The following is a 12,013-nucleotide window of genomic DNA, read 5'->3' on the forward strand; positions in this document are numbered from 1 at the left end:
ATTCAATATGTCCTAATGGGAAAATGATGGCCTATCTTAAGACCCAACAATGCAAAGAGGCAGTTTGAGGGTGAGAATAGCATTCAATATGTCCTAATGGGAAAATGTTGGCCTATCTTAAGACCCATCCAGTATTTGAGGGGCTGCCACAAAAAGGAGGGGGTAATCGTATTCTCCAAAGCACGAGAGGGCCAGACAAGAAACAATGGATGGAAACTAATCAAGGAGAGAAACAGCCTGGAATTAAGGAGAAACTTCCTAACAGTAAGGACAATTATAGCCAATGGAACAGCTTTGCCTTCAGATGTTGTGGGTGCTTCATCACTGGAGGTTTTTGAGAAGAGACTAAACAGCCACTTGTCTGAAACGGTATAGGGTCTCCTGCTTGAGCAGGAGCTGGAATAGAAGACCTCCATGGTTCCTTCCAGTTCTATTCTCATTTATTGAACGTGTTAAGACCATTGAGACCCAATTCCATTCATACTTAATTGGGAGTAATTTTGCTTGAACTCTGAAGACAGTGTTTCTCAACCTTGGCAGCTTTAAGCTATGTGGACTTCAATGCCCAGAATTCCCCAGCCAGCATGACTCCCAGAATTCTGGGAATTGATAACCACAAAGCTTAAAGCTGCCAAGGTTGAGAAATGTTGCTTTAGTAGATGCAAAGATACGGTGGCTTGGATATGGTTCTTAGCCAAAACCACCCTCTTTGCATTCTGAATGAAGTTGAATAAATACTGAATAAAAACGGAACATGGCTCTGGTAGTAGAGTTGTAACATGGTGATTTAAATGTGTATTTCTGCCCAGGGTGAAATTCAGCAGGTTCGGACCAGTTCGGGGGAACTGGATGCTAATTTTACATCTGGTTTGCCGAAACAGTACTTACAAGGACTGGCTGGCCCTGCCCGCGCTGCCCCACCCCTCCCAGGAGCTTCCACGCAGCCCATTTTGAATGCCAGGTAAGTACAGGGCTTGTGTGGAGGGCAAAAAATGCGCCTCCCGGAAGTTCCAGAAGTCCGGAAATGGGCTCGGTGCCTGGGGAGAGGCAGTTTTCACCCACCCGGAGACTCGAGGAAAGCCTCTGGAGCCTGGGGAGGGTGCAAATGCCCCCCTGCTCTGGTGCAGGAGGGCGAGTAGGCTACGCCCGCTGTGACCACACCCACCCACCCAGCAACCAGGCAGAGAACAGGTTGCTAATTTTTTTGAATCCAACCCCTGTTTCTGCCCCAAAATGACATGGATTCCTTTTAATTTAACTCAGATTAAGGCTGAATGATGGTCTTCCAGATTTTCAAAGATATCCGGTGTCTATATTTTGACTTTTGAAATTTCTTGGAATGTTAATAGCTCAGGTTGATAGTTATGTTGTTGGTTTGAGCTCCCAGTTTGGCGATTTGGTTGCAAACAATCCAAAGCGTGCTGAAGATGTTTCCTCGAATGGGGACAAACACATTTGCAACCAAATCGCTAAGCTCGGAGCTCAATCCAACAACATACTTTGACTTTTATTATTAAGCAGAACAGGAGTAATTTTGACTACCCACTGGTAGGGGTTTAGCTAAGGAAGCTATTATTTGATTCATTTGAAAAATACGGCGAGTGCTTGGCTTTAATTTCATTCAGTTATTTTTCTTGATTTTATTGCAGCAAGATATATTGGAAAGACTTTGGGGTTGAGGCTTAAATTTGATCCCAATTCCCATCCTGATCCTTTGTGATTACAGTAATTTAAGACTTTTTGGGGGAGAACCTAGGCAGGAAAAAGATATTAATATTTAACTCAACTGGTCATTAAAAATTCTTTTAAAGTTTTGAGAGGCTTCAGAAAAAAAATTGGATTGCCTAAAAATGGTCAGTCGCACTATATCCAATTCAGTGGTGGGATTCAAATAATTTAACAACCGGTTCTCTGACCTAATGACCAGCTGGGTAGGCGTGGCTTGGTGGTCATGTGACTGGGTGGGCGTGGCCAACTCAAGGTCACTCAGGTTGATGGGTTCTCTGCCTTAGCTGTGACAATGTAATAAGGGTTAACCGGAGAGGCAGTTTCTGTAAGCAGGGCAATAAAGATTAGGCTAGAAACAACACTAGAATGTTTCCTTCCTGCCTTCCTTACAGGATTAGCCCTGTCAAGTGGAAGAAAACACAAGGGGATTTCTTCCAACAACCGGTTCTCTGAACTACTTAGAAAGATACCAACTGATTCTCCCAAATAGGTGCGAACTGGCTGAATCCCACCACTGATCCAATTAAAACATTGTTGATATTCCAATGCAGCTGGCTGCATTGCCAGCTGCTGAAATCACTAGCTGTGTTACAAAAGGTCTTGCTTGTATTTCAATGTATAGGGAGAGGGGGGAGGGTCTAGGGCAACTCATCATGGTCAACTCACCAGGGGACTAAAGTTACTCTCATATCGAAGAATTGGTGGAATAAAATCACTAAAGAAAGGATGCAAAAGGAAGGATAGAATGAAATGCGTACGGCAAACATTAAAGTTGTTTAATTATTTTAAATATTTAAATTGAATTGTTGAACTGTCTCGCAGTATATTGTCCAGGGTGAGTTGGCTACGGAGGCTTGTCCCATTCCGGAGGCAGGGAGTTCAAAGAAGTAAAGATGGACAGTATGATCATATAATGAAAGCCTTGGGGTTTGGAACATGTGGTCACAGCTGCCGTCTTAATATTTGACCCCTTCAAATATAATATAATTGAATTGAATTTATTAAATTTCTATGCCGCCCAATCCCGAAGGACTCTGGGCGGTTTACAGAAATGAAAAAGGAATTAAAAGAACTTAAAAACAATAGGACACACGAAGTTAAAAAAAGGGACGCAACAAACACCCAATTAGAAGGCCTGCCGGAAAAGCATTCCGGCACTTGAGAGTACTTGAGAGACCGCCTACTGCCAATTACCTCCACTAGACCAATAAGATCCCATAGATTAGGCCTCCTCCGAATTCCATCAGCCGGCCAATGTCGACTGGCAACTACCCGGAGGAGAGCCTTCTCGGTGGCTGCTCCGACCCTCTGGAACGAACTCCCCGTGGAGATTCGTACCCTCACCACCCTCCAGACCTTCCGCATAGCCCTTAAAACCTGGCTGTTCCGACAGGCCTGGGGCTAAAGACTTCAACCCCACTCGAATGGTATGACTGTTGTGCTTTTTAACAGTGTATTGTCTTCATGTTTGTAACTTGTCTATTCCTCCCTTCCCTTGAATTGTGAGCCGCCCTGAGTCCCCCCAGGGAAAAGGGCGGCATACAAATAGAGTAAAATCAAAAATCAAAAAATCAAAATCAAGCCAGGTTTTAATGGCTTTGCGAAAGGCCATGAGAGTGGGGAGGGCCCAGATCTCTGGGGGCAGCTCATTCCATATGGCCGGAGTGGCAACAGAGAAGGCCTTACTCCTAGGCGCCGCCAGCCTGCATTGTCCCGCTGAAGGCACCCAGAGAAGGCCCATCCTGTGCGATCTTATTGGTCTAAGGGAGGTATGTGGCAGAAGACCGTCTCGTAGGTACCCAGGTCCTAGGCCATGTAGGGCTTATAAAAATTGCATTATTATATAAATTGAGATGTATTGTTCCATTTAACTTTAATCTCTCTCTCCCTCCCTCCCTCTCCCTCCCTCCCCTATTATTCTATCCAGACTAAGCAGGGGTTTGGACTAGAAGACCTCCAAGGTCCTTTCCAACTCTGTTATTCTATTCTATTCTATTCTATTCTATTCTATTCTATTCTATTCTAGCCGTATAGCCATCCATCCATCCATCCATCCATCCATCCATCCATCCATCCATCCATCCATCCACCTACCTACCAGTGGTGGGATTCAAAATTTCTTACTATTGGTTCTGTGAGTGTGGCTTTGTGGGCATGGCAGGAGAAGGATACTGTAAAATCCCCATTCCCTCCCCACTCCACTAACCTGCTTTCCAGCTCCGTTCTTCTGTGCAGGGCAACAAAAGAAGATCCGCTGGGAGGCAGCGGGGGCGGGGCCAGCCTGTTTGCCAGTTCTCTGAACTACTCAAAATTTCCGCTACCAGTTCTCCAGAACCTGTCAGAACTGGCTGAATACTACCTCTACTACCTACCTGCCAATTACCTCCTCTAGACCGATTAGATCCCACAGATTAGGCCTCCTCCGAATTCCATCCGCCGGCCAGTGTCGACTGGCGACTACTTGGAGGAGAGCCTTCTCTGTGGCTGCTCCGACCCTCTGGAACGAACTCCCCATGGAGATTCGAACCCTCACCACCCTCCAGATCTTCCGCAAAGCCCTCAAAACCTGGCTATTCCGACAGGCCTGGGGCTAAAAAGCTTCTATCCCCTTCTCGAATGGTATGACTGTTGTGTGTTTTAAATTATGTATTGTTGCGCGTTGTTTTTAATTTTTGTCTGTATCCCCCTCCCTTAGTTGAGTTGTGAGCCTCCCTAAGTCCCCTTCGGGGGAAAAGGACAGCATATAAATAAAATAAACATTCAAACATTCAACATACCTACATCTATCCATTCACCTACCTACCAGCCACAATCTACCTACCTTCCTACCTACCTATCTATCCCTCTATCTATCTAATTCATCTCTTTGATCCTCTCCCTTGTACGTTAGCAAGTGAAACAATCAAAATATTATTAGGAAATCAGATTGAAGAGGGCTATCATGACAAAATTATTTTTACTCTTTTTAACAAGTATGCCGGAGCGATCATTGCTATTTTCTGGTGATGTTCTTGGTGGTGGTGAACATAGATGAGCTATTTTCAAGGCAGATGCATTTCTGAATATATCCCAACTTTTCCAGTGAAGGCTGCACATTAGTTCTTCTGTCCTTGTTGAAGGCAGTGAGGAATCTGGTAAGGCAAACTCCCTGAAATGATGACCCAATAGCTCATGGGTTGCCTATAGTGTTATAATCTATGTTGGCCACCAGGGGGCAGCTAAACTATAAGGTTAGGTAGGGCCAGGGACAAAACTAGAATTTCAACGGTGTTGGTGGGTGCATTCACAATATAGCCATGGTTTATATCATCACTTTGAGGTGAAGAATCCAAGCCTGGTTTTTAGAAATATAACATATCTTCCAGAAATTTCAGATGTACAGCAGGAGATTCAGCTGCATCCCTTACAATCAGGAGGAGTTAACAGACGGATATAATCAAGACTGTGTGAAGTGTTAGTACCACTTTATAATGCCTTGATAGGATCACACTTGGAATATTGCATCCAGTTTTGGTTGCCATGATAATAAAAAAAGATGTTGAGACTCTAGAAAGAATGCAGAGAAGAGCAACAAAGATGATTAGGAGATTGGAAACTAGAACACATGAACAGCACAGGAATTGGGTCTGTCTAGTTTAATAAAAAGAAGGATCAGGGGCGACATGATAGCAGTGTTCCAATATCTCAGGGGTTGCCACAAAGAAGAGGGAGTCAAGCTATTCTCTAAGGCACCTGAGGGTAGATCAAGAAGCAATGGATGGAAACTAACCAAGGAGAGAAGCAACCTAGAACTAAGGAAAAATTTCCCGACAGTTAGAACAATTAGTCAGTGGATCAACTTGCCTCCAGAAGTTATGAATGCCCCAACACTGCAAGTCTTTAAGAAGAGATCGGTCAACTATTTGTCTGAAATAGTGTAGAGTCTCCTGCTTAAACAGGGGGCTGGACTAGAAGACCTCCAAGGTCCCTTCCATCATTCTGAGTTTTGTACTTTTCCTAGCTTATCAAATTTTATTTGCATGGCAAGTTTTTGTGATCTACAGCTCACTTCACAAAGTGACATGGAGCTCATGTGGCATTTAAACTGGGATGGAATTTGGGGTGCAGGGTGGAAGAGGGGAAGACAGAAAGTAACCACCTTAGAAAAAAATAATTCAGCAACACAACTGAGTGTGAACTTGCCATCAAAAGATTTCAAGCTTCTTTCAAACGATGTTAACAAATACAACAGGCCTTATCAGTTTTCAGTGGATAAGGAACCCGGAATCAGTTTCATAGAGGGTGACCAGTTATCCAACAAAAAGAGGACATCTCCTTTTTGTCCTCTTTCTGGTAGGCACAGCCTTAAAATCAAATAATATCTGGCTCTGGGGTGTCTTGAGTTATTTTTGGGGTGCTGTTTTCACAACAGTAGTCATTAGAGTTTACATGTATTGTGACTTGTAAATTGTCTGCTTCTTTCTTTCTCTTGTCGGTCACCATTCCAACTGCCTAGAGTTGAATGTAGTTATTTAATGTAAATTAAACAATTTACATTATTTAATTTATTTCCTGATTCTAGCAATCACCCTCAATCCAGCCTCTTCACTGTAGATCACATGATTCCTTATACCTTTCTGTGGTGAGACTTGGTTTTATTGCTAGCATATATCTTTAAAAATAAAAAAAGTTACTTATTTATTTTATGGAAAAATGTGACAGGTCAAGAGCCACTCTTTCTAATGCTGGAGAAAGACATTTCATAGACACATAGGTCTAAGAGTACATCTTTTGTTGTAGTTTTTCGCTCCAATAACTGCTCAAAACAGTTAAACAGTATGTCCTTCTTTCCCTCCTTAGTCGTCCTTCCCAATTGTCCATATCTGTTCTGACCTAGGCTTCCCCAGCAGCATGAAGCTGAGTTCTTGTCCCGATAAATCCCTTTTATTTAATTTGCGGCGAATTCCTCTCCAGCAAAATCTTTCCTCTCCCACAGTCTTTCAAGATAGTTCACAATTACTGACCTTTATCAGGCTTGGAGAGTGGCCAGGCTGATATCTTTCAGACACTGCAATACTTGGCAAGAATTCAGGAATGAACTAATTGTCTCCTGCAAACTCCCCTCCCCTTTCCCTCCTCTTGTATTCCCTATGGGAGGGGCCATTCACTGTCCACCTGTGGCCTTACTCCCAAGTCGACACTTGTTCCTTAGCTGTTCCCTTCGTCTGGCAACTTTGCACATGTGCACACTGGGAACAGGCTCCAGCTGTTCTTCTGCCCCACTGATGTCCGATTCTGAAAGCAGCTGATAATTGTCAGACGGCCCTGGCCCCATCTCTGCCTCAGATGCAGAGCCCTCATCAGATCGTTCCCCAGACTTCAGGACTAGCCCATGTTTCTCCGCAATCTCCTCACTGTCCGAATCTGCTGCCAGCTCTGTTGGCGGGCCACAACATATCTTCCTTCACCTGTTCTGATATCTGGTAGTTCTAATCTCATCTGTGACCTGTAGCTGCAAAACCCACTTTGTCCCAAAGGATCTTTTTCAAAAGGCAACTGGACTTTGTTTTTCCTCTGAGACGTTTCGCTTCTCATCCAAGAAGCTTCTTCAGTTCTTACTGAAGCTTCTTGGATGAGAAATGAAATGTCTTCAAGAAAAACAAAGTGTCGGGCCTGCAGCCATATTTCTCTTGTATCCTTGGCCTGCCACACTTTCTATTATTCTACTATGCCTTTTTCTATTGTGGGAAAATGGGAGGGGGAATTGTATGGAGTTAGGTGCTATGTAGCCGAAACAAAATTCCTTCTAGAAAGCCAAGGTCACCCTTTGTCTCTGCACTTGACCGGAACTGGATGGGGGGAACTGCCAGAATGGCAATGGGAGATTGGACCATGTGATGGACTTGTGGGTGTCGGGAGAAGATATTGAACTTTCAACTAGGTGAGGAAAACCTGGAAGCTTTCAGATTCGGGTTTCCCCAGATGTGCCAACATGGCTCTCTTAATAAATTGGAACTTTGCGCAATACTTTGCCTCAGACTTTGATTTACTTTTGGATGCTATTTGGAACCCTGACACAAAGTCCAGTTGCCTTTTGAAAAAGCACCTTTAGGACAACCATAATCTGGACCACTGAGAATCACCAACTTGTTATTCACCATCTTATTCCAGTTTAAATCCTCCATCATTCTGACTCGTTGGAAAAGCTGTTGCCAGATTCCTCTGATTTTCAGCTCCCATGGGCTACTGTAACACCGCTCTTTGCCTACAATGTTCTTAACATTACAGAAAAATCTACGGTACCATTCATGCTGTAAAATGAAACCTGGTAATGGCAAGATGGTTGATAAGGCGCTTTATATGCTGATCATTGTGGACTGTGGAAGTTGAGATTTTAAGCAACAGAGTTTCTTACTTTGCAATCTGTGATTTGAATCTCTCTGCTCATGTATTTACTAATGGGATTATTTCACCAGTAATTGAAATGCAATATGGGACCTAAGGATGACCTTCGTTTCCCCTCCGTTTTAATCCAAGGCTGCAACTTTTGACATAAGATAACCGGATGAAATCCACAGTATCTGGTTTGCTGAAATTTAGGAAAAAAAGCTTATCTCCAGATTATATTATGTGCATTTGTGTGTAAATAAACAAATAAATATAAAACTGGTATAAGAATCTGTACCTGACTTTGCTGAAGCAATATAGCGATGTGGTAAATATTCAGAGACACAATAAATTGTGAGTAAGTCAAATATAATGCCGATTGGCGAAAAGGTTTTGATAGAGGTAGGCTAAAACTTTTCTTTTTGTTTATTGATTGAAATTTCTTAATTATAACCCGGTTTAGTGGATAAGAACACTTCAATACATATCTCCGGGATAAAACGGAGTGTTAAAAGATGGATGAAAATAATCTTAAATTTGTGGGGAAGAACTAATGTAATAAAAATGAATTTTGCATCAAGACTCATATGTATTTCTTTGAGGAAGTGAATCTGTTTGGATTGGGCCAAAGTCTTCCAGGGAGCTTCAGTGACTGGGTGAGGGGGAAGAAGTGGTATTCAGCAGGTTCTGACCAGTTCTGGAGAACCGGCAGCAGAAATTTTGAGTAGTTTGGAGAACCGATAAATACCACCTCTGACTGGCCCTGCCCCCATCTATTCTCTGCCTCCTGTGTCCCAGCTGATCGGGAGGGAATGGGGATTTTACAGTATCCTTCCCCTGCCATGCCCACCAATTTACGCCAACAGAACCAGTAGTATTTTTTTTTTAATCCCACCACTGACGAGGGGAATAGAACTCAGACCTTCTCATTTCTAGTGCAACACCTTCACCACTAGACCTTGGGCCAATCCCCTGTCTTGGGCCAAAAATCACTTTCATGACTGAAGATAGACTTGAACCTGGTCTGACTCACAATTCCTGTGTTTGCAGCCTACTTCACCATTGTTAATCAAGGATATTACTCAATTAACCCCATTTCCTGGGTTCAAAAACATGAATTGTTCAAGCAAGGTGAGCATCTCTCACAAGGTTCGAAATCAGTGTTTCTCAACCTTGGCAAATGTCTATGGAGGTTCTCAGTCATCCAGGTCACGGTTGTCCCAAAGGTGTTTTTTTTTCCAAGAGGCAACTGGACTTTCTTGGTTTTTTTCTTTGAAGATGTTTTGCTTCTTAATCCAAGAAGCTTCTTCAGCTCTGACTGGATGGTGGATAAATCCTTCCATTCCCCACCACAATCAGAGCTGAAGAAGCTTCTTAGATGAGAAGCGACACCAGGGGTTGTTAGGAATATAATTCTAATGGTTGGGTTGACAATATATAACTCATATAACAATGTTGTACCTGTTGCTTTAAACATACTGTAAAATGTGTTTGAGTGCTGTTTTCCTCAATTGGCCATAAGAGGGAGCCAGAATGACTGATAGCTCTCTCTGTTAGATGCTGGGCTGATCCGGAAGTGCCGTGAGCTATTGTAGGTTTTGCAACTGTTAGCAAACTTTGAATACTGAACTGATTATATGATACTGGACTATGTTATTTGGATTATCCCTTTACTGAGAGACATTGATGACTGACTGACTGACATTGGTGACTTGGACTGTTTGATGGACTCTGATACCTCTATTTCCACAAAAGTAAAAGCCTATTAAAACTGCAGTGTCTCTGCTGGTTTGTGTGTTCTCCAACACAACTCTCACAACACTTTGTTGAACGTACTCGCTCTGCCAACGGGGAGCTTACCTAACAGAGGTGGAATTCAGCCAGTTCTGACCAGTTCTGGAGAACCAGTAGCGGAAAATTTGAGCAGTTCGGAGAACCAGCAAATACCACTTCTGGTTGGCCCCGCCCCCATCTATTCGCTGCGCAGCTGATCGGCTGCCCTGGAGTGGGGTGGAAATGGAGACTTTACAGTATCCTTCCCTCAGGAGTGGGGAGGGAAAGGGGATTTTTCAGTATCCTTCCCCCTGCCACGTCCACCAAGCCACTCTCACTAAGCCATGCCACGCCCACAGAACCAGTAAAAAAATTTAAAATCCCACCACTAAGCGTAACGTCTTCAAAGAAAAACCAGAAAGTCCAGTTGCCTTTTGAAAAAAAAAAACCTTTGGGTCAACCTTGGCAACTTTAAGATGTGTGGACTTCAACTCCCAGAATTCTGGGAGTTGAAGTCCACACATCTTAAAGTTGTCAACATTGAGAAACACTGCTGAAAAATGATTGTTTGATAGTGTGTGGTGTAAACACAAACTTGAGCCTTACCTTGTTGAGGGAATCTAACAACTCCTCTTGCTGAACCTTCAACGCCCCATAGGCCTTTCCTCCTAAGGGAAGGAGAAAACATTTAACAGCCATATAAAGTTGTCCACAAGTCTTTGCCTTCCTTCCCACATGTTCCTCTGGGCCTTATCCAGTGTTTACAGTTCCCCTTTTCGTGGCAGTTTCTTGATGAGAAACGGGGCGAGCTGTTCCTCTCCTTGGGTTTTGGTTTGCTGTAAATCTTGGGCAATCAAAGAGGAACTAAACCAAATATTCTGACTCAGTGTTTTTTTTCCGTCGATTCTCCCCACTCCCTCACCCCCCAACAGCAAAGAGGAAAAGGGAAAGCTGTAAACAGCCACAGGTCGTCCTCAACTTACGACCACATTTTTTTGTCGTTAATTGAGACATTTGTTCATTAGGTTTTTGTCACATTTTACAAAATTTCTTGCCCCAGTTATTAAGTGAATCAGTTCTTCAGTTAATAACATAAAAACTTCCAACACTAGACGTTTTTAAGAAGATGTTGGCTGATCATTTGTCTGAAGTGGTGTAGGCTTTCCTGCTTAGGCAGGGGGCTGGACTAGAAGACCTCTAAGGTCCCTTCCAACTATGTTTCTGTTCTATTCAACATGGTTGTTAAGTGAATCTGGTTTTCCCCATTGACTTTGCTTGTCAGAAGGTCGCAAAAGGGGTGTGTGTGTCACATGACCAAGGGGCTAAGCAATCAACATAAAGACAAACCAGTTGCCAAACATCTGAATTTTTTTTGAAAATTTTTTATTGGTTTTATTAAAGAAAAAAACACAAAAAAAGAAGAATCATCTTTCATTACATCCTGTAGAAAGCGTATCCATTGGTTACAAGTACATTTCGTGCGTTCCTTCCTTAATCACATGTATTTCATTCAGTTTAAATTGTATATTTTAGAATTTATATATTTTACTATCACTATACCACCATTTTCATTTAATTAAGATTTTAAGGACACAGCCACCTGCTGGCATTTTTTCCCCCCAGTCTCAATCAATCTGCCATATCTTTACATCTTTATAACATATTCTAAAAGAAAGTCGATTAATAGGATATCTAACATTTCCTCTTCCTAAGATTTCTTTATTAATATTATTATAGTTAGCTAGAGGTTATTTACTATTTTTCTCACCTCTCCTCTCCACAGGTCCAAAAAAGCTTTACCTTTATAACCATCTCTAAACAACAATCTATTAATATGTGTTAACAAAATGACCATTTAAAATCTAAAACAATCTAAGAGATGTTGACATTTCTAGTTGATAATCACCAAAAGTATGCATAAAACATTCCCTTTTTGTTACAAACATCTGGATTTTGATCACATGACCACATGGGTGGCGCAAAGGTTGTTAATTGTGAACTTTCAATTGAAGTTGCTTCTCTGGGCTCAGGTGTCTCATCTGATTGTTGCCTAGTTTGCTGCTCCCTCCCTCCCTCCCTCCCTCCCTCCCTCCCCTCCCTCCCTCCCTCCCTCCCTCCCTCCCTCTCTCTCACACACACACATTCT

General features: G+C 42.7%; 1 protein-coding gene across 1 annotated transcript in view; it reads right to left on the bottom strand.

The window, feature by feature from the left end:
• AIF1 (allograft inflammatory factor 1) overlaps nucleotides 1–12,013 on the bottom strand; it is a 28,422-nt gene that overhangs the window by 11,420 nt on the left and 4,989 nt on the right. The window contains exon 2 of the mRNA XM_014069026.2: nucleotides 10,474–10,535. Coding sequence (XP_013924501.1) covers nucleotides 10,474–10,535 — 62 coding nt within the window. The remainder of the gene's footprint in view (nucleotides 1–10,473; nucleotides 10,536–12,013) is intronic.

This window comes from Thamnophis sirtalis, unplaced genomic scaffold, assembly GCF_051295495.1.
Source record: "Thamnophis sirtalis isolate CommonGarterSnake01/CBP01778 unplaced genomic scaffold, rThaSir2_p1.2 scaffold_3, whole genome shotgun sequence".
Lineage (NCBI taxonomy): Eukaryota > Metazoa > Chordata > Lepidosauria > Squamata > Natricidae > Thamnophis > Thamnophis sirtalis.